Genomic DNA, 21350 nt, shown 5'->3' on the forward strand with positions numbered 1-21350 from the left:
AGTGATGGCGGGAGTGATCATGGGAGTGATCATGGGACGTTGCTTATCGCCTTGCTTGTTCCTTGACTAATTGTGCTTACTGTACTGCTTGACCTTATTACTTGCATGTAATTAAAAATGGTATAAAAGCGGATTGGGAAAAAATAAACCTGCCTCAGCCTCAGAACTGGCTGGGGTCATGCTGCCATGTTGTCTAATTGTCATTTTCTTTTTAATCCTCACTCTTACGCTGGAGAACCTGTTGATTGACTGAGCTGGCTTGGTCCTGTATCACAGTGGGGGTGGGCAATGAGACCTTCCTCCTAACCCCACAGGAGCCAGTCCTCTTAATGGCCTTCAGATGAAGATGTAGAACACTCAGCTCCTCCTGCACCATGCCTGTTCAGACACTGCCATGCGCTCACTTTGATGGTAATGGATTGAACCTCTGAACCTATAAGCCACCCCCGATTAAATATTGTCCTTATAAGAGTTGCCTTGGTCATGGTGTCTCTTCATGGCAATGCAAACCCTAAGTAAGACACTAGGGGGTAGACTTTAAGGTTTTAAAAGCCTTAGAAATCCATTCCCAGTCCTTGTTGGAAATTTTCACCGGCTTGCTTTTGTGTGGGTCTTGTCCAGGTAATCACATATGCTGAGAGTTCATATGTACAGCTGCCATGTCCTGTCCAGAGGGTGGCAGCTCCCTACACTCCTCATCTGCCAGGGCATTCTTTCTACCTCTTTTTTCCTGCCATTACTGAGCCTTAGGGTAGGGATTTGATCTAAACGTTCTATCTTACGCTTTCCATCTTAGTTAGGGTCTCTAGTGCTGTGACAAAACGTGACCAACAGCAAGTTGGGGAGGAAAGGGTTTATTTCACTCACAGTTCTGTAGGACAGTTCATCGTCAAAAGCAGTGAGGGCAGGAAGTAGGCCAGGACCTCAGAAGCAGGAGCTGGTACAGAGGCCATGAGGGAGTGGGGCTTACTAACTCCTTTTTCCAGGCTTGCTCAGCCTGCTTTCTTATAGAACCCAGGACTACCACTCCAGGGATGGCACCACCCACAAAGGGCTGGGCCCTCCCCCATCAATCACTAGTTAAGAAGATGCCCTACAGGCTTGCCTATAGCCTGATCTTACGGAGACATTTCCCCAATTGAGGGTCCCTCCTTTTCAGATATCTCTACCTTGTGTCAAGTTGACCCAAGAGTAGCCTGTACACTTTCTTACGCTCAACACCTCGAATGGCTATGGTTTTTGCATTAGTTACTACCTTCTGCAGTAGGAAGCTTCTCTGACAAAAATTGGGGCATCACAGTCTATGGTTATGAGGCATAAATATTTAGAAGGCACTTTGACAACATGACTACTTAGCAAAATATGGGCCCATTGGGACTGTGATCTTTCCAGCCATGGGTTCAACTGTATTTACAGTGTAAGACACAAGCTTCCTTATGTGGAGTAACCCTCGAATACAGTTAAGAGAGGAAAAGTTTGTCCTTATAAACAGGCTTGTCAGTAATGCTTTTGTATATCAGTATTGTAGCATGGTGGGTCTAGTGTTGGGTACAAGAATTGATGTATTTCTCCCACAGCAGCCTATATGGCTCTTCACGTCACTTCTTGGTTGATAATTAATGTGTGAAGGTCCAGCTCCCTGTGGGCAGTGCCACCTCTGGGCTGGTGGTCCTCGCTGCTCTAAGAAAGTAGGCTGAGCAAGCAATGAGGAACAAGACGATAAGCAACAACCCTCCATGGCCTCTGCATCAATGATTGCCTCTAGATTCCTGCTTGCTCAGCTTTAGTCTCTGCCCTTAGCAGGTGTACTGACCAGGAGAAATGGCTTTCTCTAATTAATGAGATTTTAGTGTTCTGGCAAGCTACTTTATGACCTGTAACTTATCTCTAGTTCATGCTCATGAATAAGGTCTGTGAATTTATACTAAAGGTTATAAAGTTTGTTAACATTGTTGGGGGTGTCTGGGTTGTGTTCCAGACATCTAGATTTCTGCTCCATGGCCAACCAGGACAGGGAGGGGACTGGAACATGTGGAGGAGACAGGGCTTTGTTCATAGAAGGAGGTCTATTGACCGCTGTGACCTCATACTTGGTTACTTTCAGTGAGTTTTGGACTGACCCTTATACAAACTAATGAGTCTCTAGACAAGTCATTCTTTTAAAAGGCCACTTCCTCCTCAGTTCTTTGTTTTTTGTTTGTTTTTAAATTAGCTTGTGTATTTGCGTGGGTCCGTCAGCTCCAAAGGTACGTCCTGCCCCAGGCGTCACTTGGTTTAGCCCCATTTTTTCACTAAATTTATTGATATTCAAGTTCCATCTCAGACTGTCTTCTTTCAATATTCCCACCATACCTTGGATTTTAAGTATCTCTGTTGGTTCCATGGGAGTCCATGGCCAAGATTCATCCCTGGAGCTGCCAATCACAGCCATGTGACTTGGGGCTTGCTATTCATACTTACTGTTTCTCTCTGGAACATCATAGGGAGTAATAGAATGTCCTGTAGTTTTCATTCTTCTACCTATTCCTCCATGTCAGAGGTTTACTTAGTTAAGGCAGTGCAGTATGTGATGGTTAGTTTCAAATGTCACCTTGCCACAACCTAGAACAACTTGAGGGGAAAATCTTAATTGAGGAATTGTGTATATTAGATTGGTCTGTAGGGCATGTCTTTCAGGGATTTTCTTTATTATTCATTAGTGTAGACAGGCCCAGCTCACTGTGGGTGGCACTATTCCCACAGTGATGGCCTTGAACTATATAAAAAAGGTATGCCAGCCACCAGGCACAATGATTCCTACTATACTTCTTTTGCTGTGAAATGAGTTCTTTGGTTGGAGGTAAGCTGCATGGAATAACAAGAAGACATGCCAGTTTCCAAGTTCCTGTCTTTCATTCATGTCTTGAGTTCCCTCAGTGTTGGACTGTGACCAGAAATTGTACTCAGAATAAATGCTCTCTTGCCCTATGTTGCTTTAATCCAGTCAGAGTATTTTATCACAACCACAAAAATAAAATATGAATCTAGGACCTATCAGTGTCCTAGAATCAGGTTACTCAAGTATAAGCTAGACATCCACTGGGCTGGCAAAGGCATGGCTACTATGCTTTCGAGTCAGGGTCTCTGAGTGGAGAAGCAGCTTCAACTCACTGTGGCCAGGTAGGAATATCACACAGCTTCTGTGTTTCCAAGAAAAGGAAAGACTTTTAAATGATACACATGGTGATTTGAATAGAAATGGCTCCCATAGACTCATGTGCTTGAATACTTGGTCCATAGGGAATGCCACTGTTAGAAGGTGTAGTCATGTTGGAGTAGGTGCGGTCTTGTTGGAGTGGGTGTGGTCTTGTTGGAATAGGCGTGGTCTTATTGGGGTAGGTGTGGTCTTGTTGGGGTAGGTGTGGTCTTGTTGGAGTGGGTGTGGTCTTGTCGGGGTAGGTGTGGTCTTGTTGGAGTGGGTGTGGTCTTGTTGGGGTAGGTGTGGTCTTGTTGGAGTGGGTGTGGTCTTGTTGGGGTAGGTGTGGTCTTGTTGGAGTGGGTGTGGTCTTGTTGGAGGAAGTTCATTACTAGGAGATGGGCTTTGAGGTCTTAGAAGCTTAAGCCAGTCGTCTGCCGGCTGTCTGTGGCAGCTGTAGACCTCTCACCTCCTCCACCATGTCTGCCTGCATGCTGCCGTGTTTCCTGATATGACAATAATGGCTTAAACATCGGAACCTGTAAGGCTGTCCCAATTAAATGTTTGCCTTTGTAAAAGTTGCCATGGGGTGGGGGCTTGTGAGCAGGGGGAGGGGGAAGGGAACAGGGTGTTTTTGTTTTTTTTCTGAAGAGGAAACTGGGAAAGGAGATATCATCTGAAATGTAAATAAAGAAAATATCTAATAAAAATACAAAATAAAAAAAGAAATATAAAAGGGGGAGATATAGAGAGCTTTGGGGCTGCTTCTAGAAACTTCGCAGGAATTTGACATTAGGCCAGGACAAAGAAGTAAGCTCAGGCGTGAATCTGACTTTGGGCTAGGACTCAGGAAATAGGCTCAGATTAAGAATATTTACACTTAGCTGGGCAGTGGTGGCGCACACCTTTAATCCCAGCATTTGGGAGGCAGAGGCAGGTGGTTTTCTGAGTTCGAGGTCATCCTAGTCTACGTAGTGAGTTCCAGGACAGCCAGGGCTACACAGAGAAACCCTGTCTCAAAAAAAAAAAAAAAAAAAAAAAAAAGGAAAAAAGAATATTTACACTTGAGTTAATGCAAAGCTCAGAGTTATTTCAGCTGAGGAATGTGTGTGGCATTCCTTTTGTCTTGGTCATTCTTAATACCTCCTAGAAATGGTGTTTATGGGATTTTGTTCACTGCCTTGGTTGTTCTTTGACTCAGAACTGATCTCATTATTTTGCAAGTACTTAAAGTGGTATAAAAGCAGACTGGAAAAAAATAAATCCATTTTAGATTTTAGCCTCAGAACTGGCCAGGGTCATGCAAAAAAAAAAAAAAAAAATTGCCATAGGGGCTGGAGAGATGGCTCAGCAGTTAAGAGCACTGATTGTTCTTCCAGAGGTTCTGAGTTCAATTCCCAGCAGCCTCATGGTGCCTCACAACCATCTGTAATGGGATCCAATGTGCTCTTCTGGTGTGTCTGAAGACAGCTACAGTGTACTCATATAAATAAAATAAATAAATCTTAAAAAAAAAAAGAGTTGTCATGGTTATGGTGTCTCCTCACAGCAATAAAACTCTAAGATAATATATATCAATGATTGATATAGAGAAAGACAGAGAAAGAATTGACATATTTAAGCACTATATTTATCAAGGAAATTCCAATTCCATTTCTTCATGCACATTAACCCTTTGGGCTGTAGCAAGATTATCAGTTAGTATCTTTTGTGTGTGTGTGTGTGTGTGTGTGTGTGTGTGTATGTGTGTGTGCTTCTTGGAGCAGAGGCCTCTGCTTTCCTGGCTCCTTTTCCATCCAAAGGCAATGCCTGATCAAGGTTGTTGTTACTTAAGTGGTTTTTCAGTCAGCTCATCAGCAGCCACAAGCCCACTCAATTTGTAAATTATCAGTTGAGTGGCTTTGTCACATGGACCTCATTTCGTTTTCATAGACAACAATTAGCAGGGCTATCTCAGTACCTGACCCTACAAAGGGAGGGGGAGGGAGAGGGGAGGAGAGGGTGGAGGAAGGAATGCAGGCATTGAGAACAACCTTAAGTATACAAGCTGTCAGACTTGTTTGGATTTTCAACCACACCAGAGCTTACATACACCAAAATTCATGTTGTACATGTATACCTCATGTATATTTTTATGTATCATCTATACTTTAGTAGAATATAAGCTGGAAACTCCGAGTGTTGAGAAATTAAAATTGATTGCATGGCTTGAGACTCAGTAGAAATCTTTATGTTCAGTTCAGAAAACAGTGAGAATGCTCATTCCTACAGTAAAGTTCTGACCAGCACATGAGTCCCAGTGGACAACACTTTTATTTCTAAGTGCCCTTCCTTGAGGTCAACCTGGAAGATTTCAGACATCAGTAGCCTAGGAGCCTTTGAGGCCTTCAGAGCCTCTCTACTTCTACTTCTACTTCTACTTCTACTTCTACTTCTACTTCTACTTCTACTTCTACTTCTCAATTTGCTATTTCTAGAAAGTGGATAAAACATACAGTAGTGACAGGTGATACAGATGTAATGTTACTTCCTAGGTTATGGATGAATTGATTGGATGATTAGGACTAGTGGCACCTTGCCTGCAGCAGACTGCCTTCTGAGCTACTATCCCCTAACCTTGTGATAATCAAGTCACTGTGAGTAGTTTGCCTTGGTTAGAAAGCTGGCTTTTTAGTGTGAAGAGCCTTCCTGTAGGCTGAAGAGAATCATTCCTACATCGAAAATGTCTTTCACATTCAGAACAGAGATGAGGTGCTGAAAGATGCAGAGAACTGAGTCTAACCCAGCATCTCTATCTCTGTCTTTCCTAGACATATATAGCTATAGAAACACAGACTGAATAGACAGGATATGTTCAGAAATACATAGAGATAGATTCATTGAGACAGACAGAGGCAGGCACACAGAGGTAGATACTGAAGACCTTTGAAGAATGCTAGGTTAGACCACTTACCCCCAGGATGCTGTCTTGTTATTTTGTTCCCTCATGCCTAGGGCTAGTTAGCATCAGCTACCCTCAGCCCCTATATTTCCAGCCTTGACACATGTTTCAGCTTCTGTAGAGGCATACCTTGGAACAGCAGAACATCAGAATCAGTAAGTAGAGCTGCAGACTTTCCACATGGGCCAGAGTTCAGAGGAGGCGGGAGTTCTAGACTGATGAGTAGCCAGTGCCACCCCAAGGCCTAACTGGCCATATTTATAGGCATCAGGATTGCATGACACTAAAGATTAGCAAATCTTTGGTGATATTGTAATCCAGTGTATATCTCCAGTGATCAAAATTCCTGTCAGTTGTCATGAGTTGTTTACAGTCGTGTGGGCATTGTCTTTATTTGAATATGGATAGATTTTGTGTCATTTTGGGTACCCTGAGTTGGTGTCTCATGCCTGGCTTACTTTGTTCTCAAGGTTAGGCGGTACTGAAAGCTTTCTGGCAATGAAGCTCACAATATGATCCCCACTGTTAAAAATGACTATAATTATGTAAATAGCATTTTAGGTTATCAGTATCAAGCAGTAATTCCTGGTTATGGGAAACAAATAGGAGAGAGTGTGTAAAAGGCATTAACAGCTGCCAGAGTCATGACGAGGTCACAAAAACCACTTGAGCTAGTTGCCAGGAACAAGGTTCAACTTGTGCCATAGAACTGGTTCAGTGAGGAGTCTGGTTTTTCATGAAGTTCCCATTGCATGAGAAACCAGAACAGACACAACAGCAAATGCTGCTACCACCACCAGCTGAATTTCACTCTGTACCAAGGCATGTACCTCTCAGATCTTTTGATACATTCATTATACCAGTAGAGAGGAAGGAAGGGAGAGAGGAGAAGAGAGAGAAGGAGAGAGAGAGAGAGAGAGAGAGAGAGAGAGAGAGAGAGAGAGAGAGAGAGAGAGAGAGAGAGAGAGAGAGAGAGAGAGAGAGAGAGAGAGAGAGAATGAGAACACAAAGAAAAGGATGGGGAAATTTTTAAAGAGTTGAAGAGACTTGGATGGAAATAAACACATGGACTAAAATAAGATTAATACCAAGAACTGTAGAGAGACAGATTCACTGAAACAAAAGTGAGGCAAACATGCAAGAGCAAAGATTGAGCAATGGAGACAGAGTCCTCCTTCTTCCTCTTCTCTTCTCTTTCTCTCTTTCTCTTTCTTTCTTTCTTTCTTTCTCTCCTTTCTTTCTTTCCTTCCTTCCTCTCCTCTTTCTTTCCTTCCTTTCCTCTTTCTTTCTTTTTCTTTTTTTTTCTTTTTTTTTTCTTTTCAAGACAGGGTTTCTCTGCGTAGCTCTGGCTGTCTTGGAACTCACTCGGTAGACCAGGCTGGCCTTGAACTCAGAAATCCGCCTGCCTCTGCCTCCCAAGTTCTGGGATCAAAGGCGTGCGCCACCACCACCCGGCACCTTTTTCTTTTTTTTTTTAAAAGAGTTATTTTATTTATTTTATGTGTATGAGTACATGAGTACACTGTAGCTGTACAGATGGCCATGAGCTATCATTTGTGTGGCTGCTGGGAACTGAACTCAGGACCTCTGCTGGCTTGCTTGCCCCGGCCCTGCTTGCTCCAGCATAATTCACTGTAGCTGTCTTCGGACACATCAGAAGAGGGCGTCTGATCTCATTATGGGTGGTTGTGAGCCACCATGTGATTGCTGAGATCTGAACTCAGGATCTTTGGAAGAGCAGTCAGTGTTCTTCCCCACTGAGCCATCTCACCAGCCCTCTTCTCTCTTCTCTCTCTCTCTCTCTCTCTCTCTCTCTCTCTCTCTCTTTCTTTTTTTCTTTCTTTCTTTCTTACTATGTGGGTAAGATGTGTATGATTGTAGGTGTGCATGTATCATGGCATGTGTAAGATCATAAACCACTTTGGGACCCGAGTTTTCTCCTTCCACTGTGGATTCCATGGATCAAAGACAGTCTGTCTGGCTTTGCACAGCAAGAGCTATTATTACCTGCTGATCTATCCCACAGGTTCTATCCTTTAAGCAGCAGCAGCAGCAGCAATAACAACAACAACAACAACAACAACAACAACAACAAAACAAAAAACCCTGTCATTTGGCTTCATGGTCTGCCTAAACTCAATACATGCCCTGGTAGTTGAGGAGAGGAGTCTCAGTCACAAGTTAGACCACAGGAGGGTCTGGGAAAGAAAGAACTTTGATGTTCATTCAGTACCTTGAGAGGTTGTTTGTGTCTTTCCTGGAGCTCTACAGTAGAAAATTCCTCAAACATACAACTTAAGTCTGGTGAACCAAACCAAACTGGAAAGTTTATTATTCTCTAGGTCATTAACTCTTTCATTGTTGTTTTTAACACATTCATTTTTCTCTGATGTATATGAGGAGGTCTTCCATGGTTTGGAGTTCAGCGAGAAGCACAAACTGGATTCTGTCAACACACTTTCTGGAGCAGCAGCTGAGCAGCCAAGACTTAGAAAAGGACTGGGTAGGTGATTCTATGGAGTCATGCAGGGACCAATAGAAGGAGCTCCAAAGTGACATTCCCAGAGGAGTCCTGAGGCTCTGGACCTTAGTTCATGTTGGATTTAAGGGGATGCTACTGGCTAGTTTTAGGGACATCTATGGAAAGTTTAGCAGGGAAGCTTGCTAAACTCTCTGGAGACACAATTCCCTTCAAAAATGTGAAGACAGGTGGAGTGAGGTCTCATCATGGGGATAAAAAGATACAATCTCAGGTCTGTTGCTTTCTCTTGTACTGTTTGTATCCCCATCCTTCAGGGAGGCATTTAGCATAAGAACTAGATTATACCATCTTTTCTCTTCCCAATTTCATGACTAAAGACATTTCTACAACCTAGTAGTTTTTCCTTTAAAACTGGGGTGACATTAACAGCTGTTATGTAGCTGAAACAAGAGAAGAAATAAGTCCTCATTCATAGAAAGCAGCTGCTAGGGATGATCTTTCACATCACGAAGTGAAAGGAAACTTTCCCAGAAAGGGACTTGGAAGATTGGAATTCCCTGCTCTCAGTCTAGTAGATGCTTGGTTCTTATGGTTATGCTATAGAGCTCCAACCATCCTGTGGCAATTTTTGGGTTCATTTCTCATAAGAGAACTTCCATTCCAGTTTGCATTCCTCAGCAGAGTATATGAGGAAGCAGGGTCCTTCCCTGAACCTTCCACTTTGTGAGTAGCTATGGCCACCCTTAATGAATAGGCAGAGCAGTTGGTTAGGCAGGCCATTCCAGAGATGGGTGCTAAGAGTGCTAACATAGATCCAGATGCATCTGTTTCATCATAAGATACCATACTGGTGAGAGATAAAGACCCCATTTCCTTATCACTGATGGCATAAGCATGGCCTCTGACATCAGATATCTCTAGATGGGGAAGGAGCCAAAACTGAGGGACCAAGGGTCAGGGAAGAAAACACCAATCTTGACTGGGGTGGAAAGGAACATCTTCTGGCAGAGATACATGAGAGGTCAGAGGCCAGTGAAAGCTGCATAAATAAAGGGATGCTGAAGCATATTTTAGGCATCTGGAAGACCAGGTCACTATTGGAGAGCATAGTGTATGTGTGTATGCATGTATATGTGTGTGTGAATGTGTGTGTGTGTGTCTGTGTGTGTGTGTGTGTGTGAGGATGCAGGTGCATCCTTTTTTATACACCTACTTTGAATTTTGTAGATTCTTTCAATTTAGAAATTATATGACTTTTTTTGTCTCAGAGAAAATGTCCTCTGTATCCTTTGGTAATTTATTTCCCTGTTTCCTGTCTTTTCTGTTATTTCTTCAGTCACAGAAATTCTTGAGTATTTTATCAATGCATTTCATAACATTAATTTGACTTATTTGTGAGTGTGGGATGTCTTTCTTTTTTTCTAATATCTATCTCTTTCTTAAGATGTTTAAAGTTTTCATTGTAGAGGACCTTCACTTCCTTGATTAGGTTTTTGTTGTTGTTTCTTCCTTTTCTTTTTTCTTCAAGACAGGGTTTCTTTGTGTAGCCCTGGATGTCCTGGAAATTGCTTTGTAGACCAGGATACTCTTGAACTTAGAGATCTACCTGTCTCTGCCTCCCAAATGTTGGGATTAAAGGCAAAGCCCTCCCCCAAGTCCTTCCAGATCTTCTCTTTCCCCTATCCATAGAACTTTAAGTTCTTTCTCAAAACAAACAAAAAATCCCCAAGCCCAATACAACAAACTCCCCAAACCTAGAAAACAAAACACAACATTCAAAATGAAAAACGAAACAAAAAATCTCAATCTGTAACCAAATTAAAAAAAAAAAACACACACACACACACACAAAATTGTGGAATCCTTTGTTTGTTGGTCAACTGCACTTGAACATGAGACCTGCCCTGGAGCAGTCGGTATATGCAGTGCCATTCCATTGGAAAAAACTGATTTTACCTCTTTCAGCAGGGATGAGTGACGGCTCAATTGTTAACTTTTACCCTCATTGCTAGATAGTCATTCATTCATTCATTCATTCATTTAAAAAATATAATAAGATGAAACAAAAACTATCACATCAAAGTTGGACAAGGCAAAGCAACCTTGGAGAGGAAAAGAGTCAGAGAGAAGGTACTAGAGTCAGAGACCCACTCATTTGCATGCTCAGGAATCCCTTAGGAACACTAAACTGGAAGCCATAATAAAAGCACAGAGGACCTAGTACAGATCTCTGCGCAACCTTGTACATGCTATTTCAGTCTCTGTGGGTTCATATGAGCTTTGATTATGGTAATTTAGAGGACCTGGTTTTCTTGGTGTCTTCTTCCATTCCCTCTGGGTCTTATACTTTTTTTTGCTCCCTCTTCAAAAGGGTTCCCTCAAGTCTGAGGGGAGAGATTTGATGGAAACATCCCATTTAGGGCTGTTTCAAAGTTTCTCCATGTCTACTTAACGCCTGGTTGTAGATTCCTTTATTTGTTCCCATCTGCTGTAGGAGGAAGATCCTCTGATGATTGTTGAACAAAGCACTGATCTAAGAATATAGCAGAATATCATTAGGAGTTGTGCTGGTTAATATTATGTTTGACACACAAACTAGAGTTGTCTGAATAGAGGGAACTTTATCTCAGATCCACAAAATCCAACTGTAAAGTATTTTCTTAATTAGTCATTGACAGGAGAAGACCCAGACCATTGTGGGTGGTGCCATCCCTGAATCCTAGGTTCTATGAGAAAGCAGGCTGAGCAAGCCATGAGGAAGCAAGCCAGTAAGCAGCATCCCTCCATGGCCTCTGCATCAGCCCCTGCTTCCAGGTTCCAGCCCTGTGTGAGTTCCTGTCCTGGCTTCCTCCAACAATGAACTATTATATGGAAGTATAAGCCAAATAAATGTTCCCTCCTCAATTTGTTTTTGGTGATGGTGTTTTGTTACATCCATAGAAACCCTAAGATAGAAGTTGGTACCAATGGAGAAGGGTATTGCTGTGACAGATCTGACCATGCTTTTGGTAAAACTGTGGAAAGACTTTGGAACTTTGGACTAAAAAAGCAATTGAGAATTAAGAGCTCAGTGGATGTTCTGTGGAGCTTGGAAGATAAGAATGTTGAGAACAGTGCAGAGGATGGAGACCTGGCTTGTGAAGTTTCAGAAGTTTAAAATCTCTATCAGGTTGTTTGCTATTTCAAATAGAGATTCTGTTGTTCTGGTCAGCTGGGGCTGAAGAGTCAGCCATAATTAACAGGAGACCAGCAACACTGAAGTAAATCCTTGGCATCTTTGGGACAATTGATGCTGGTTAAGCTGGAGCTGAGAAATTAGCAGTGATTGTGAAGGGACTAGCATCATTGAGCTAAAATTTTCTAGGGAATGTTTCCTCAGGGATGCACATAAACTGTAATCCAGAAGTTTTGGAGGTTGAACCTTGTGCTGGCAGCAGAATTTGGTAGTATAAAAGTCATGCAAGTGGTACTGGTTTTGAAGGCATGAAGGAGTCACGGAGAACAGCAGAGTTTTGGCAATGTGAGATGCCAGATGAATTCATTGGCAAAGGGTCAGCCTCAGTGGCAGTTGAAGGGCCAGGACTGAAGGTGTCATTCAAAGAAGTTGAGGCTTGACACCAGGAAGAAAGCCTATGAAAGGCTAATGGTGAAAGTACAGCCCAGTTGCAGCAGAAGACCCCAGAAATGTGGACATGCCAGTACTATGAGAAGACCATCAAGAGCAGTGGAGCCTAGAAGACAAGCTGTATGTGCTGCAGAGGGCAGAGCTGGGTGAGAAGTGACTCAAGCTCTTGGAGGAGCTCGGAAGATTGTGAGTGAATCCCAGATAACTGGACACGACGTATTTTTAATTTACTGATTAATTGATTAATTTTATATCCTCTCTCTCCCCCCAGTCCTTCTTCCCCACCTCCACTCCTCCCTTTCTCTTCAGAAAAGAGGAGGCCTCCCATGGATATCAACCAGCCCTGCCATATGAAGTTACAGTAAGACTAGGTGCATCCTGTCCTATTGAGGCTAGATGAGGCAGCCCAGTAGGAGGAAAAAGTCCTAAAGGCAAGGAACAGAGTCAAAGACAGCCCTTACTCCGTAGTCCCACATAAGGACAAGCTGCACTACTGTAAAATATGTGCAGAGGACCTAGGTCTGTCCTATGCAGGCTTCCTGGTTCAGTCTCTGTAAGCCTCTATGGTGTAATTCTGATAGGCCTGCCATTATATGTTACTTGACCTTTTTCCCTTACTGCTTTGAATATTCTTTCTTTGTATTGTGCATTTGGTGTTTTGACATTATGTGATGAAAGGAATTACTTTTCTGGTCCAGTCTATTTGGAGTTCTATAGGCTTCTTGTATGTTCATGGGCATCTCTTTCTTTAGCTTAGGGGAGGTTTCTTCTATAATTTTGCTGAAGATATTTACTGGCTCTTTAAGTTGGGAATCTTCGCTCTCTTCTATACCTATTATCCTTAGGTTTGGTCTTCTCATTGTGTCCTGGATTTCCTGGATGTTTTGGGTTAGGAGCTTTTTGCATTTTGTATTTTCTTTGACTGTTGTGTCAATGTTTTCCATGGTATCTTCTGCCCCTGAGATTCTCTCTTCTATCTCTTGTATTCTGTTTGTGATGCTTTCATCTATGACTCCTGATCTCTTTCCTAGGTTTTCTATCTTCAGGGTTGTCTCCTTTTGTGATTTTTTTGTTGTTTTTATTTCCAGTTTTAGATCCTGGATGGTTTTGTTCAATTCCTTCACCTCTTTGATTGTGTTTCCTGTAATTCTTTAAGGAACTTTTATGTTTCCTCTTTAAGGGCTACCAGATGTTTACCTGTGTTCTCCTGTATTTCTTTAAAAGAGTTATACATGTCTTTCTTAAAGTCCTTTATCATCATCATGAGATGTGATTTTAAATCAGAGTCTTGCTTTTCTGGTGTGTTAGGGTATCCAGTGCTTGCTCTCATGAGAGAACTGGGTTCTGATGATGCCAAGGAGCCTTGGTTTTTGTTGCTTATATTCTTGCTCTTGCCTCTCGATATCTGGTTATCTCTGGGGTTAGTTGGTCTTGCTGTCTCTGACTGGGCTAGTCCCTCCTGAAAACTGTTTTCAGTACTCCTGGGAGACCAGCTCTCTCATAGTGGTGTTTGGGTATGGAATGCTGTGGCACAGACAGAAACTGGAAGGTGATGTTTTTATCAGTACGAGTGGGGTAGCATCCTATTGGAAATTTTATTTCTCTAGTGATTAGTGATGCTGAGCATTGTTTCATTGACAACTGTTATTTCCATATTTCAGTGAATAAATATGTTCAGGTTTTTGGCATTGTTTTAATTAGGTTCCTTTCTGTGTTTCTCTGTATTGCTTTATTTCCTACTTTAATTAGGATGCTTCACCCTTTTTAGATATATGAATTACTTACATTTTGACTAGTTCCTGGTATTCTTCTTACTTTGTTGTCCTTTTTCTTGTGAGAGAGATATTAGTTTAATATCCTCATATGCTTATTTTGGCTATAAATGCACATTTTCCTTGGGTCATAGCAATAGAACTGTCTTTCTGAGAAATGTTCCAGAGATTTTGTAGCATATTTCTTTCTTGTATTACAGTCTGAGTTTTCACATTGAAGTCTTCAATCCATTATGTGTTGAATATGAGACAAGAAGCTGAAAATGAAACCTAAGATTTCATCCTTTGAGTGGTTGAGTTAAAATCTAGATTGATTTGTTGGATCATAATATGTCTATGATCACAATGAAGATATTAATTAGAAAACAATTAGATAATAATACTAGACTTGAGGTAGGTGGAGTTATTCTATATCTAAATTACGAGGACCTTGGGTGGATTTACAAAGACTTCAAGAAGTCTATTTGCAAAAGGCCTATTTGTATGCCCATGTTTTTGAAAACAAAACATAGACCTGTAGAATCACTCTCTAACCACTTTTGAGGAAATCTACCTTTCTTTGGCTAAGTAAATGATAATGGTCACTTTTACGTAAAGGCCTTCCTTGTCTGCATTTTCTTAGGACCTTCTCAGATCCTCTGTACTTCAGCATACCTAAAGCCTCGACTTCGAACTGGTGCATCAAGATGAACCATACTGAGTTACTCATAAAGAAGTGCACTGTCTTTCTGAACACTCTTTTCACTTTTTGATTTATAGAAACTAATTTGGATATAATGTGTGGAAATGAATATTAAGGCTGTAGGGTGTTGAAACCCTCACCTACAAATTTGGATCAGGTACAATTTAATAATATAGTTTTAGTTCAGAGTATTCACTATTTAAAAGGTAGCAGTATGTCTTTTCCCTTTCATGTTAGCACACAGAATTACTCTTTCTCTCTGCTCACTGACACGGGGAGCCTCCTATGTATAAAGCCTTTTCATATTCATGCGAGAAACAAGTTAGTAGATTAAAGGTATAAAGCTATCAGTATCTCTGAAGAGTGTCTTTCTGTTGGTCCCAACTTGGGATGGGAGTGTGGCCAGTGGATTCAGAAACCCAAATGCAATGATGGTGGATGGATCCGAGTATGGCAGGTACCGTGTGGTTACATGGAAGCTACAAACATGAAGAAGGTGGCAGGGTGGTTGTGATGGTTTGAGCTGAATAAACCCTGACTGCATAAAATAATTTAGGTATAAGTGGCTCCACACCCCGGATCCCTATTTTTGTCACTGAGTTAACTTCCTACTTGGAGTAAGATGGTATTCAATAGTACATTTCTTGAAAAATGAAATGGAATCACATTTCCTTAATTCTTGACCATATATATATATTTTTAAGCAGACAGGGGTATCTGGCCTGTTCTTCAATGAAGGTGCCCTAAAATACTCACATTTTCTTAACACAATACAGATTTATAGAAGACTGATTTTAGTATGAAGCAGCTACACGTCAGGGTGTTTTCCTTTATTAAAGCATTGGTTACACATTGTTCACGTGACTTCTGGCAAACCAGCGACGTTTTTGGCAGCAGCTGCCTTTTCCTTTATAACAGGTGCTAACCTGAAGTAGAAACCACGGGCATTTGTGAATGAGACAGTTGTTGTTTTCTTGGAGACATTTTTTTGTGTCAAGGACATCAACTGCAAGAGAAGAACAGTAAAACCTCAGAGTCTTGCTACAGCTGCAGTGATGTTTAGCACGCCTGATGAAGGCCCAAGACTACTACACAAATTTTATTATTTAAAGAAAAAATTTCACAACCAATACTCTGAATGTCCAATAAAATCTGAGCTGTCTTGAACTAACTTACCAGGGAGAATTTCACAGCTCAGTAGCCACTCAGATCTGTGGTTATTACACTAGAAGGAGCAAATGGAGGATACTTTCTTTTCTATTAATTTTGAGACAGGGTTTCACTCTATAGGCCTCACTGGCTTAGAATTCGTTATTTAGGTCAGGCTGGCTCTGAATCATAGAAATGCCCTTTCCTTATCCACTTAGATGCTGGGAGTAAAGGATGGACCACCATCTCTGTTCGCAGAGCATTCTCATCTCCACAAACTCTTCAGTGGGACAGTGGTGCTATGGTGGTGGAAAGAAATGGAGCAACACTTTGTTTTCCCCAACCCCAACGCTTTCTCAGAGAAGCTTCACAGCCTCAACCACTCACTTGCTCACACTACACCCATCTTCCTGAGTTCCTTCTCGTAGCCTTTCTCAACATTTTATAAGTTCTGACTTCTCTTGTGTATGATTGTTAAAAGAGCAATGCCCTAAGTCTGACACTGGCCTCTACAATGATCATCCCCAGTCAGACCCTCCAGATTTTGTTTCCTTCTGTGGTGCTGTCTCTGTTGAGAAGATTCTAAGAGCATATTTAGTGTATTCTATGTTCCCTAGTGAAATACTTGCAGCTGATTGTAGGGCACTAGAACATGCAGTAAAAATCAAGTTTTGAAAGCTCTTTGATAGAGATCCACATTGCTTTGTTTGTTTTACTTTTATTTTGTTATATTTTTATTGTAAGTAAGTACACTGTAGCTGTCTTCAGACACTACAGAAGAGGGCATCAGATCTCATTATGGATGATTATGAGCCACCATGTGGTTGCTGGGATTTGAACTCAGGACCTTTGGAAGACCAGTCAGTGCTCTTAACTGCTGAGCTCTCTCTCTCCAGCCCCTTGTTTGTTTTTCTTAATGACATCATTAATCTAAATATTCCTATATTTAGGGTTGTATTTGTCAAGATAACTTGACAGAATCTAGAGTCACTTGAGAGATGGGCCTCTTTTTTGCTAGTGGGAAACTATCTTGATTGTGTTAATTATTGTGGGATGACCCATTTTAAGTGGGGACAGGACCATTCCCCAGACAGGGGAATATATAAAATGGACAAACTGAGAAAGCTTGTACTCATTCATTGTGCTCTAATTTTGGACTGTGGCTTATTGTAGTTTTCTTTCCAGTTGCAATGATGAAATATTCTGATAAAAACAACTTATGAGAGAAAGGACTTAGTTCATAATTACAAGTTATAGTTTGTCATTACAAGGACATCAAGGTGGCAGGAATTTGAAGTTAGTTGTCACAACCACAATCAAAAGCAGAGAGAGAGGGAAAGGGGTATGGAGGGAGGGAGCGAGGGAGGGAGGAAGAGAGACAGAGAGAGAGAGGGAGAGGGAGAGGGAGAGGGAGAGAGAGGAAGAGAGAGAGAGAGGGAGAGAGAGAGAGGGAGAGAGAGAGAGAGAGAGAGAGAGAGAGAGAGGGAGAGAGAGGAAGAGAGAGAGAGAGGGGGAGAGAGAGAGAACTTGCATGCCAGTGCTTAGCTTGCTTTCTGCAGTCTTTTACAGTCCAAGCCCTAAACCCTGGAAATGGACATGCCTTCTTACCTCAGTTAATTCAACAAAGACAATCACGTATAAATAATCTGGACAACCTCTAATTGATATTTTTTTCTGTGATGTTCTAAGATTGTGTCAAGTAGACAACAGTATCATGTGGATGCCATGTGACCAGCTACTTTAAGCTCATATTTCCCTGTGCCCTGGTTTCTCTGCCACAGTCTACTGTGTACTGAGCTTGGAGATAAATACATTTTCTCCTCTTTTTTTTTCTGAATATTACATCATATGAAAAAATAAATAAATGAAGGCAATTGCTAAGCAGAGGAAGGTTAAACAGAGTAGGACCATTTTAAACCAAGGAGAGACTCAGAACTCAGTTCATTCAATGTCTCTCTGATCTAACAGATGACAAGTGTGAAGTCCATTGCTCTTCACTGAGCAGAAAGTTCACAAAGACAGAACGTGGACCAGGAAGGATTCTCTCAGCCCCATTTTGATTCTCACCCTATCCAACTACACCCCTAGCTGACCACTGCATCCTGTCGCTCCATGAGAATCAATTTCTGGCTTTAATTTACCAAATTGTGTTTACCACAAGAAAGAAGTGACTATGGGCTTTGTCAAAAGTAATTCAGTTACATTTTGAGTTCAAGACCTTCTTATACAGTGACGATGATGGTTAACTTGATTCCTGATCTCGTGGACTGTGCTCTTGACTTCCGATTACTAGTAATAGGATTGGGGTAAACTATTTACCCAAGAAATAGTGATTGTGATTCCCTTTTATTCATAAGGACATTGTGAGGTATAAGTTAAAATGAGAGCCCTTGTACTTCATTCAAGGTCTATGTTTCCTACATGTGGCCTTTCAAGACATGCATCATCTGTCATCAAGTTACCTAATCTAAAACATCAAGTTCATATTCCTCATTAGCCAAGTGTATTGTGGTTATGTGTTTAATGGTCCTGTAAATGGTTGTTAAGGAGTGGGTGCCCATATCCAGATAGAAATCTGGCCTCTTGGTGAGCTATGCCTTCCTGGGAGTAAGAAAGAATGTTTTCTACAAAGAGTATTTTCTAGATGACCATGAAAATTAGGTTGAAAAATCTTGGAAATCTCTACTACTAGCTCTTCATTCTGGCCAGGCTCATTGCCTGATCCCTAGGACACAGGCTGAAGCCCTGGATGCCAGTTGGCTACAGGCTTTTGAGCCTTGGAATTATGTTCTGTTGGTCACTCCTCAGATCCCAAACTTACTTTTCACCTATTCTATAACCTGGTGTACCCATCTCTGGCCAGGGGTTCAGCAGGTCTTGGCACTCACCTGGGTTGATCTGGAAGCAGGATAGATAGAGGATCAGCAGCAGAAAGCAGGTGATCTTCATGGTTGCTGCTCACAGAACTGATTACAGTCAGGGCCAGTGCTGGAAAGGTTGGCTAAAGATAAACTCAGAGCACAGAGTGCATCCGCAGTAATAGAGAGGCAGGAGTAAGGAAACTCAAAGTTGAGCTTTAAGGAGGGATGGCAGTCTAGAGTGACTGTCCAATAGCTAAGCTCTACAGTGCTTATCAGAGGCATCTCGAATCCCGAGAACATTTGGTCTCTGTTGCCTGGACCTAGATTTTGCTTTCATCCTGGAAATGCTAATTACCTCTTTTCTGAAAAGGATGACAAATGCTCCATCGGAAACACACAACTTCTTTAAACTATGTTTACCACTAAGACTTTTTAAATTTATCATAATTACACATCAGATGGTTTCACTCATAGTTTGTACCCTGGTTGTTTTACAGTGCAGGGCATGCATAAGAGGCAGAAGGAAGTGTTTTCCCCACACTTTCACATTATTATGATTTAATTGGCATCACTTAAAAATCTGGCGGATATATCACAAACTTTTAGAGGGAAATTGACCATGAAAAGTGTCCATGTCTATCAAGAATTTGCTACAAATGTAACATTCTAAACTCTGATCAGAGTCAACTAAAAGAAGGGTGGAAACCAAGAGCCTGGCTCCTGCCTGCCTTTCTTTCAGCCCTTGCCCCTATGGTTTCACTAATACAGAGCTGTCTATGTAGAGAGAGAGCACAAGACAGTTATCACAGACATTTAAGTAACTGGAAAAATGAAAATAACAAAATTTAAATATTAAAATATTTATTTTTGATTCCTTTATAGGGTACTTTTTACCAGCTGGGGTGGCCAGATGTTGATAATGTCCAATGTCACCCATATATAAAAGTGACTAAGATTGTAATGCTGTTGGTCTCTGATATACTGAGGATATAAATCACGGAGGATGTAAATGTCCTCAGTGACTACAGAGCCAGACACCTTCTCACTGTGGATCCAAAGTGGCACGCTCTGGTTTTGGCTATTTTCTGTCTTGTAGTGTAAAATACTTCACCTTTCTCTTAACTTTAGGTTGCATGAGAAACTAGGTGGTTTTTCTTAAGACTGTCTCCCACTCTCTCTTGGACTGATTGTCTTAGGAATCATATGCTGCTCTCTTTCACTCCTGCTATCTGTAGATTAGCAGTAAGCTCTGGAAAGTCAACCAGCTTCAGTGTCATCTGTGGGCAAGAGTGTTTCATAGCCTGTCTGTGTCCTCTGTCTCTCACAAGAGGAAGTGCAGTAGTACCTGCATCTCTCAGTAAGGCCGAGGCTGATCCTGTGGTGTGGTTTGTCTTAGCCGGCTCCTCTTTTCTTCCATTGTAGGATGAACTTCTTACAGACTGGCCTCATAACAATCTGATAATGTTTTATGTTGGTGATTATATTCAGAGTTGTAAAATGATCCTGGTTCTTTGCTTCTTTGATGTCTATTTAAAACTATGAAACGTTTTAATAAAGATGGAATGCAGATAATGATGCTAAGTTGTAGTGAGAGATTCATACCACCCAATATCAAGTAACCGTGTTCATCACAGCACACTTTCCTTTTGAAATAGCATGTTAGCATGGTGATAGGATATTCATCAGTCGTTTCATAGAGAGGTGTTTGTGGGAAAAATAATTACAGTTTTGTTGGTTGGAAAAATGTCCTGATCTTACACTTATATGATGAGTATTTTGCTGACATGCTGTGTTTTTCTTCTTGTAGCTATGACAACTTAGGGACTGATGGGAGTATTTTGGCTTATAGTTTAAGAGACACAGTCTGTGATGGCATAGATGGTGTGGAGGAAGAAGCATGCAATCACATTGAATCCACAGTCAAGAAACACAGAAGGGACCAGGGAAAGGCTCTGTTGGGGAGAATAATTGTTGCACAAGGACCTGGGTTTGTACCTTCAGTGCCACTTGAAAGCTGAATATGGACTTACTTGCCTTGCTTGTGACCTTGCTTGCTTGCTTGCTTGCTAAGAGGGGTTGGGGGGGAGAAGTCCTACATGCAAGGATAGTAAGAAGAATTGATAGTGTTACCTTGGGGCAAGATCCCTCCCAGCTAAGCTTATTTATGTTGTTGTAGCTTTAAGAGGTATAGTTATATCATGTTAGGCATTATCATGACCTCATTATTATTTTTATCTGGAAACATAATTTCCTGTGAAATTGACAAGGTATGTATTGCAATGTATACATACCTTGGATAAATGTCTTGGTTGTCAACTTGACTATATCTGGAATGAATTGCAACCCAGAAATGAAGGACTCAATTGTGATCGAGATCTTGAAGCATAGTGGCCATGCTTATAAAGATCTTGTGAAAAAAATTAAAGAAAAGTTTGAGTTCAGGTGAGGAGCCTTTAATCCCAGCACTGAAGAAACAGAGGCACGCAGATCTGTGAGTTCAAGGTCAGTCTACAGAGCAAGTTCCAGGACAGCAAAACTTAAGGCAGTGAAGAAGTCAGTGAAAACAGAAAGCTCGTGGAGATGTAATAGATCAATGGGGGCCCCAGCAAGCTTCGGAACTTGGCAGTTTCAGTCATGTAGCTCTTTTTTTTTTTTTTTTTTTT

General features: G+C 41.5%; 1 protein-coding gene across 1 annotated transcript; it reads right to left on the reverse strand.

The window, feature by feature from the left end:
- Positions 1–15469: 15469 nt before the first annotated feature.
- Positions 15470–18915, reverse strand: LOC116071194 (beta-defensin 40-like). The gene is made up of 2 exons (XM_031342630.1): positions 18715–18915; positions 15470–15683 (listed from the first exon to the last, which is right to left on the reverse strand). Exons 1-2 carry the CDS (start codon positions 18773–18775, stop codon positions 15523–15525), a joined length of 222 nt encoding a protein of 73 aa, XP_031198490.1. The 5' UTR covers positions 18776–18915; the 3' UTR covers positions 15470–15522.
- Positions 18916–21350: the final 2435 nt, after the last annotated feature.

The sequence above is a fragment of the Mastomys coucha genome, unplaced genomic scaffold (genome assembly GCF_008632895.1).
Source record: "Mastomys coucha isolate ucsf_1 unplaced genomic scaffold, UCSF_Mcou_1 pScaffold22, whole genome shotgun sequence".
NCBI classification, from domain to species: domain Eukaryota; kingdom Metazoa; phylum Chordata; class Mammalia; order Rodentia; family Muridae; genus Mastomys; species Mastomys coucha.